At 45.0% G+C, this 8,850-nt stretch overlaps 1 protein-coding gene across 1 annotated transcript; it reads left to right on the top strand.

Moving 5' to 3' along the window:
* Positions 1-1,050: 1,050 nt before the first annotated feature.
* Positions 1,051-8,614, top strand: LOC144792802 (dynein axonemal intermediate chain 1-like). Its single transcript, XM_078668002.1, has one exon. The coding sequence runs from the start codon at positions 1,051-1,053 to the stop codon at positions 3,088-3,090; it is 2,040 nt and encodes a 679-aa protein (XP_078524128.1). The 3' UTR covers positions 3,091-8,614.
* Positions 8,615-8,850: the final 236 nt, after the last annotated feature.

Below are 8,850 nucleotides of genomic sequence, written 5' to 3'. Positions count from 1 at the left end.
GCATTGTACAACTCTCTTAGCTCATTATTTTTACACATGCAAATAGGGAGTTAGGAATAGAAACAGGACTTTTAACCACCCCTTACACATGTTTAAACCCTCACTTTATTCCTGCAATAGGCCCATCAACAATGTGTAGTTTAAGCTCAAGTGAGCTACTTGTAACACTCATCTGAAGTATTAAATATGTTATTCTGAATCAGTGGTTATTCTATAATATAATTTAAAAAAAATCTACTTCCCCATCAAAGAGCTCCCAAGGGTGAGATCACTTGTGTGTACTTCAGAACGTTTTCCCTGACCCTTATAGCTTGCTTGCTACTGAGAAGTGCAGGCACTCTCCAATTAAAAGAATTGCATCCCTGCTCAGGAGTCCAAGTACTACTTACTCTCTCTTTGAAATGAGAGAAGTGCACTTACTCAATACCTGACAGTGCCAGCCCTCTTACAGTACTGATCGGAGTAGTAGTACACTACCCTAACTAAGTTGAGAAGAAGGTCAATCCAGAAATCACTACCTTGCCAAAGGCACTGATTTGTCCTCGCACTTCGTTGACACAAACATAGGACTATGAAAAAGCGTGGCCTCTCGCTCTCAGCGTAGACACCGAGGCGGCCATCTTCAAACGGTGGAAAGTGTACTAACCCGTAGCACCTAAGTCTCAATTCCGAAAAATAGTTTGTACATTCAGAGTTTTTCTTTACGATTTGCGAAAAATTATGAGACATAATATTAATGTTTTTGTTTATTTGATAACTTTCTATAGTTAATACAGTTACCGAATATTTATTTATGTATGACAATATTACAAAACAGTATTTTATTATGTCTCTAAAAAAAAAATTCTGCCTTTCTTTCAAAATTTCTCACATATTCTCTGACTTGTTAACTGGAACTGCAGTCCTATAATGGCGGCACTATTGACTCCCGTTTCCCGCCTCCCAGTCCCGGAAGCGTCGCCCTGGTAACGCCGCAGACGCAGCGTCGCCGTCGCCCTGGCAACGGCCGTACACTCACTCGCCCCGGTCCAGTCTGTGCCTCAGGTCGCCATGCCCGGCCGCGCGGTGCCCCCCAAGCCCCGGGTGCAGGCCGCCCGCTCCCGCGACGAGAACCAGGAGCCCCCCGCCGGCGGCGAGGAGGAGTGGGCGGCCGGCCGCGCCCTCCAGAAGCCCCCCGACCAGCTGGAGCTGAGCGAGGCCGAGCTGAGGCAGGAGGTGACCCGCATCCTGACCGCCCAGAACCCGCACGCCCCGCACAACCTCGTGCGCTACAGCTTCCGGGAGCGCGCCTACCGCAGCCTCAGCGCCGTGGACCAGCTGGCCGTGCACTTCAGCCTGGAGGGGGGGCTCCTGCACCGGGACTCGGACGAGGCCCGGCGGCAGCAGGCCAGGCAGGGCGAGGAGGCCCCCAGCGAGGGGGCCCTGGAGCCCCCGGAGGGCCAGGATCACAAGGGGGGCGAGGGTGGGGGGGTGGCACCCATCACAGAGGAGGGCGATGAGCCCACCGCCACCACCGCTGCCCCCAAGGCGCCCACCAAGAAACTCACCAACCAGTTCAACTTCAGCGAGCGCGCCTCGCAGACCCTCAACGACCCCCTGCGCGAGCGCGCGTGCCAGACCGAGCCGCCACCCCGCGCCACCTTCTCCGACAACGCCACCCAAGGGCAGATCTACGACGCCTACGTGGAAGAGCTGGCCAAGCAGGAGCGCGCCAAGGAGAAGCTGAAGGTGGCAACCACGACCAAGAAGGACGAGGAGCGGCTGCGTGGCTTGAAGCCGCCAGCGGAAAGTCTAGGCGATGACCTCAACAAGGTGGCCAAAGCCAGCAAGATTATGGAGCGTATGGTCAACCAGAACACCTTTGACGAGGTGGCGCAGGACTTTAAGTACTTTGAGGATGTTTCGGATGAGTACCGGGACCAGGAGGGCACACTTATGCCACTCTGGAAGTTCCAGCATGACAAGACCAAGGGGTTAGCAGTGACTGCCTTGTGCTGGAGCCCTAGGTATAAAGACCTCTTTGCTGTTGGCCATGGCTCCTATGACTTCATGAAGCAAGACAGGGGCATGCTGCTCCTCTACAGCTTGAAGAACCCTTCCTACCCTGAGTTCATCTTCAACACTGAGAGTGGTGTCATGTGCCTGGACATCCACAAAGACCACCCTTACCTGTTGGCAGTAGGCTTTTACGATGGAAACGTTGCCCTATATAACCTGAAGAAACCAAGTATGCTGCCCAATTACAAGAGCTCAGCCAAGACAGGCAAGCATACTGACCCCGTCTGGCAGGTCAGGTGGCAGAAGGACGACCTGGACAACAACCTCAACTTCTTCTCAGTTTCCTCTGACGGTCGTGTTGTGTCTTGGACCCTAGTGAAGAATGAGCTGGTCCACACTGATGTCATTAGACTCTCCCTGGACAGTGCTTCAGAAATTGTGCCAACAGCCCTGCGCCTGAACATGAATGCTTGTGGGATTTCCTTCGATTTCCACAAACAGATTGAGTACCTTTTCCTGGTTGGCACAGAAGAAGGCAAAATCCACAAGTGCTCAAAGGCCTATTCCAGCCAGTTCTTGGGAACATATGAAGCTCACAGTATGGCAGTTGATGCAGTCTGCTGGAACCCCTTCCATCCCAAGGTCTTTATTTCGTGCAGTTCGGACTGGACAGTCAAGATCTGGGATCATACTGTAAAGACGCCATTGTTCATATTCGACCTGAACTCTCCTGTTGGAGACGTGGCATGGGCACCATACTCTTCCACTGTGTTTGCGGCTGTGACTACAGATGGCAAGGTCCATGTATTTGACCTCAATGTAAACAAGTATGAAGCTATTTGTGAACAGGCTGTGGTGGCCAAAAAGAAAACCAAGCTTACTCACATCCAGTTTAATCCTATCTTTCCCATTATCATTGTTGGAGATGACCGGGGCAATGTCAGTAGCTTGAAGCTGTCACCTAACCTGCGCAAGATGCCGAAGGAAAAGAAAGGCGCACAAGATACAGTTAAGGGTCCAGAGTATGAGATCGCTAAACTGGACAAGCTATTGAGTCTGGTGAGAGAGCCTGAGAGACCAGTCGGCAAATAGGAGTAGGTCTTTCTAGGGCACAGCATTCAAGTAGACAAACCCTGAGGGCATATTGTGCTACCTGGTTATTATGAAACCAGTAGTTACTTTGAGACCAGCACAAATACGTCAGTCTTTTGTTCCTTTGTTCTGTTGAGGTCATTGAGTCTCTTAGAGAGCCTAACATAACTCTGTGGGTGGAATGTTCACCACAGGGCCCTCTCTAGTGCATGTGCATCACCTCATCCAGTAGCCCTTCTTCAATTCATCACCCCCATGGGTGGAATGATTCTGTCAGGGCACGCTCTAGTGCATGTACCTCTCTTCGCCCAGCATCCTCTCCACAGTACTATAACCTTGTGGGTGGAACACTCCAGGCAGGGCACTCTCTAGTGCATATACTTTTCCTCTCTCAGTATCCCTTCCTCAATACATAACCTTGTGGGTGCAATGCTCCTGGCAGGTCACTCTCTAGCGCACGTACCTTTCTTCTCCCAGCATTGCGACTCAGTACAATACCCCGTGGGTATACGGCTCCTGGCAGGGCACTCTCTAGCCCATGTATTTTCCTCTCCCAGTATACCCTCCTCAGTACATAACCCTCTGGGTGGAACTCTCCAGGCAGGGAACTCTCTAGTGTATGTACCTCCCCTCTCCCTGCATCCTCTCCCCAGTACATAACACTGTGGGTGGAACCCTCCCAGAAGCGCACTCTCTAATGCAGTGATACTTAAAGTATGGCCACTGGGCCACATGCAGCTCTCCTGACCCTCAGATGCACCCTCCCCCACTGCTGAACAACGCCAATGGGCTGCTGTTTACTTGAGAGAGCACTAACATTCAGAAAAATGTTAAATACACGGGCAATCCTTTATTTACCTGCTAACTGGAGTAAAAGAAAAGAAGCAAAATGGTGTCCTGCGTCACTTCACATTAGGAACACTCATTCATTTTTTGAGACATCTAGCATTAAAATGTAGCAAAATATGATGTAGTCTCTTCAAAATTTAAAACATTTATTTCTTTAACATGCAGACACGTTTTACCTTAGTGCATCAGATTATATCAGTGCCTTCAGAAGTCTTTTTAAAACTGATACATTTCAGAAATTAATGTAAAAACATTCATACCTCATCCCTCTCTGACAACAGTGCCAAAAGTGAACAAGTAAGAGGCAAATCGGTTGTTACGTCCATCTTCCTTACCCTAAAATTGCTTAGGAATTTTTTTCCATTCATACCCCATGAGCTCCAAAAAACAGAGCTCTTGTTCTGTCTAAATTAGACTATTGTAACACACTCCTTGTCAATCTTCAGAAAGGAGTCTTGGGCAGACTTCAGATCCTCCAGTATGCGGCAGCCCACCTAGTAGGGATCCCAAGACATCAGTCAGCCAAACAGGCACTTGTCTCACTTCACTGGCTCCCAATAAAGAATCATGTTGATTTTAAAGCTCAGTGTATCGCCTTTAGGGACTTTTACAAATCTGAACCCAAGTATCTTAAACATCGGTTCTACTGGTATTCGCTCTCCACTCTTCCACTGTGAACCTTGTTTAGGTTTAGGCTTGCCAATCGTGGAAGCAGAAGTTTTGTTATCACCACGGAAAAACTGTGTTACACCCTTCCCTCCTCATTAAACAAATTCCTCTAAACTGCTCCCTTTCAGGAAGGCCCTTAAAACCTGACTTTTTGTCCAATAAGCACTTCTCTTTTCATTTCTCAGAGGCCTAGCTTCATTTCTTTTTTCCACTAAATTCTCCTCCTAATCTGGTATCCGCGCCTAGACACCTTTGGGCAGTAGTTTGTGCTTTAAAAATATTAAAAATCTAAATCACATCACTGGGACCGTTTGGGTGGTCTGGGTTGTTGTTACACAAGGACAACATTATATTTCATTAAATCAGTCATTAAAGATGATTTTGTTCAGCGTATATCCTGAATTCATGTATTTCAAGATATTTTTATATGTCATAATGAAGAAAAAGGAGGCAAACTGAAATTAGCAATTGCCTAGGATCACAACTCAATAATCAAAAGGCCTCTTTACAATTAACGCTCTTAAGGTAGTGATAGCAAGCAGAGAAGGCTTGCCCCAAGTTGCGGTAAAGGGAGGATATCGATTCAGATATAGCATAACACAGTATAGTCAAGTCTGTGACTCTTCTAGAAACCAAGAGATTCATTTAGACCTCAAAAACACTCCATGGCTCACTGACCACACCATGATTTGCTTCCCTTCCTCTCACCTATGCCCCTTCCCCCACCAAGCCTCAATCCCATCTTGCTGGCATCAATGCGGCCCTCGGGCACACCATAGACCACATTCTTTGGCCCCTTGGAAAATGTTTGCGAGTACCCATGCTCTAGCGCAGGTGTACTCAAAGAACAGCCCAGAGGACGCATGCTACCCTCCTGACCTTTACATGTTCCCCCTGAGCAGCAGCAGCACTGAGCTGCTGTTTACTCAGCCCTAACAGTAAAAAAAAATTAATTATACACAAGCAGCTATTTAAAGGTTGATTGCAGTTAAACAAAAGGAAGTAACTAGGTCCTTAACTTTAGGAACACCTTCATTGTTAAATACAGCAAACATGAAAAAATCTGATAGTCTTTTCAAAATTCAAAAATTGTATTTCATTGAACTGTAGAACCATCTCACCTTAGTAAATCAAATTATAGCAGTGTATTCAGAAGTCTTTTTTTTTTTAAAGTGATGGTTTTCAAACATGAATTTAGAAATGTCCAGGCTTCCCTCCCCCTCTAACCCTCCCAACAATGCCATTAGTGTATACTTCCAAGCACAGGAAATGGTTTTGTACAGCACGCATCCTGAAGTCATGTATTCCGAGGTCCTTTTATATGTGAACCTGAAGAAAAACTAGAGAAATTGAAATAAAACAATCGCCCAGGGTCACACACCTTGGTCAAGTGGAGAACCCTTGATTCATCCCAGGTTTTCTTGTTCAGATTTCACAATTCAGTTCAGCCAGTCGATGTACATGCTTCCCTTCCCCAACACCCACTTTACACCCCTCCCCCACTGGCATCAGTGCAGCCCTCATTCACACCAACGACCAAACTTTGTAGCCCCCGGGAAAATGTTTGTGAGTGACCATGCTCTAGACCTCTGCTCTCCCAGCATCCCTTTCATAGTACATAACCCTGTGGGTGGAACGCTCCAGTGCAGGGCACTCCCTGGTGTATGTAGCTATCTTGTCCCAGCATCACCTTCTCAGTACATAATAACAGCTTTCTTGTCATATTACAAAACACAATTTCATGTAAAGTCACCAAATGCATTCTTTCATTTCAACAATATTTGCTGATGGATTTGTGACTGTTTGACATTGGCACTATGGAAAAGCTTCCAAAACTCTGTGTGGATTATCTCAAGCTGTTGAGCGAAATTCGGTAGCGTGTGCAGAAATGAGTTGGACTTGACTAATGTGTCCTAAGTTCCCAGCGTATTTGAAGCCAGACATTGAGTTATTGATCTGCACAGACCATCACATCACTCTAGAGACACAATTCGGGTTTATAATTCCTTTAAGTGATCTCCCGCCTGCAAACAGCACTGTACTGTTCTTTCTCTCGCATGTCAGAGAATTTATAGATTGTACCATTTGAAATTGATGCTACAATCTTTCAATGAAACAAATAGTGCATAACTGGTTCCAAACGAATAAAAAAGAACAGCTGATGATCCAGTACTTTCTCTCTGACAACACTGGTCCGTATATATTAATCCTTTCAATGAAAAATGTCTCTGTAAACACAGTTGTTTCTTCTTTAAAAGTGTATCCCCGCACCGGGGTAGTAGGCCTGATGTTCACACCGTGGACAACACCAGGATTTCAGATATCAATGTTTCTATCTTGGTAATGTCACTTGTAGCACTTCTCCTAATGCTACCCATAAGATTCCATAACTATGCTCTTTACGTACCAAATTCTGTTCTAGGTGATACTCAGATTTATGCAGATCTCAGCTGTTGATGATACCTATACACAAAATGACAAGTATTCATTAAGTGTATGTTTACCCACTGTTATCTTGGTCCTGAATAACATATGTTTATTGTTCAGAATCTCAGGGCTTCTCATTGTATCAACCTCTGGAGGATGAAAGAATGAGTAGACCAGTTAGGATCAGAATCTTGTGCCTATCAGATCAAATACAGATCCCAGCCATAGATGCATTAGTCCGGTGAGCCACCAAACCCAGAAGGCTCACGCAAAGCTCTCCTCCTAATTTTACGAAAGTTGTCTGAATTTTGTTCCATATTGTGCATTGATTTACTCAAATCTCAACCTATACAGGCTGGCAGAGATCTCTTCTACTGGCAATATGTGGACTCAGCACTGCTTCTTCTGACACCAAGAGTAAGAAATAGTTGTACTTCTCTTAAAATCCATTCTCACTCATAACTCTGATAATACACATATTGACTCTAAGAGAGCCTGCTGGCAATGTGATGGCTTAATAAGAGCTCTGCTCATGATAAAACCCAGTCACTGAGCTCGACTCACTCAAAACGTTATTTCTGGTGCTATAGATTTACTGTTTTTGGTAATCCCCAGAATGATTCTCCACTGTGCTGTTGGTAATACAGACGTATTCGAAGGTCTGTCTCTGATCATAGCCGGTGTCACATTGGTGATGATCTGGTGACGCCTGCTGGCAGACAGGACTGAACCCTGAAAGTCTTCCTTTCTCCCTCACCCTGGAGGGAGTTGTGATAAATATATTTAAAAATGTTTAAGCAATCATGTATCAAGTAACTCCTCCTGAGCTGCTCGTGCTTTCAACCATATTTATTATAACACTGGTGACGTGGTCACATTGTGAGACAGAGCTTCTTGTTTAAGAGTGGTTCCTGAAAAGGTTTCCTAAACCAAATATTATAGAAGCGGTACTAATGTGTTTATATTTTTTGAACTCTGAAAATCATGTTGAGTTTAGCAAACTCTGTATTGCTGACAAAGGGATGGAATTAGTATTTGATAGTAGTGAAAAGTCTGCTGATCTTTGGAAAAGTGGTGAATTGTCTCTAGAAGAATTGTCTACCAACTTCGGAATACTCAGTATCCAAGTTCTCCAGCGAATCTTACAACAGGGTATTTACCACTTCCACCACAAACAGGACTTCTCATCTACCCACCATTACTAAACCAAATCAATGGTATGCAGATGAACTCAGTTCAACTGGACAATGTAAAGAGGCCTTTTCATTTTGTAGCGTGTACTTAACAAGTGCAATTAGTTGTGACGATAAGGAGTGAATTCTTGAGCAGCAGTTCATTTTCAGTTACTTTTACGATAGTTCAGTGGTTACATATGCTACATCACAGATCCATAATTCCATAAACTTCGGCTAGGACCAATACCACAGATGGAGTATACACAGAAAAGTATGTGGAAATAACTGTCTGATATTTAAATGAAATGCAATATCGAAAGTGAAACTCATCGACATGTTTATGTACTGATTATAACTTACACCTGCTGATAATGTAACAAAATAAATGACTCCTTGGTTTTCAATTGTGTCTTCTATATACCAGAAAGGAAGTTATGAGAAAAAATGCATTGATATATTGATGGTTACAGATTTGAGAGCAGTGCAAAATGGTACAATAATTGGATATCTTTCTTTTTTAAAGCTTCTTAAATACATTGTTCTCATTGCATTCCAGCACTACATACTGTCTGAACCCTTCTCAGAGGACCATGGGGAAAGCAGGAGCTACTGGGCCCAAGCACTTTGGTTGAAGCCTTTT

Source organism: Lissotriton helveticus, chromosome 11 (assembly GCF_964261635.1).
Source record: "Lissotriton helveticus chromosome 11, aLisHel1.1, whole genome shotgun sequence".
NCBI lineage: Eukaryota > Metazoa > Chordata > Amphibia > Caudata > Salamandridae > Lissotriton > Lissotriton helveticus.
Note: the sequence above shows the minus strand (reverse complement) of the source record. Positions and strands in the feature narration are given on the sequence as shown.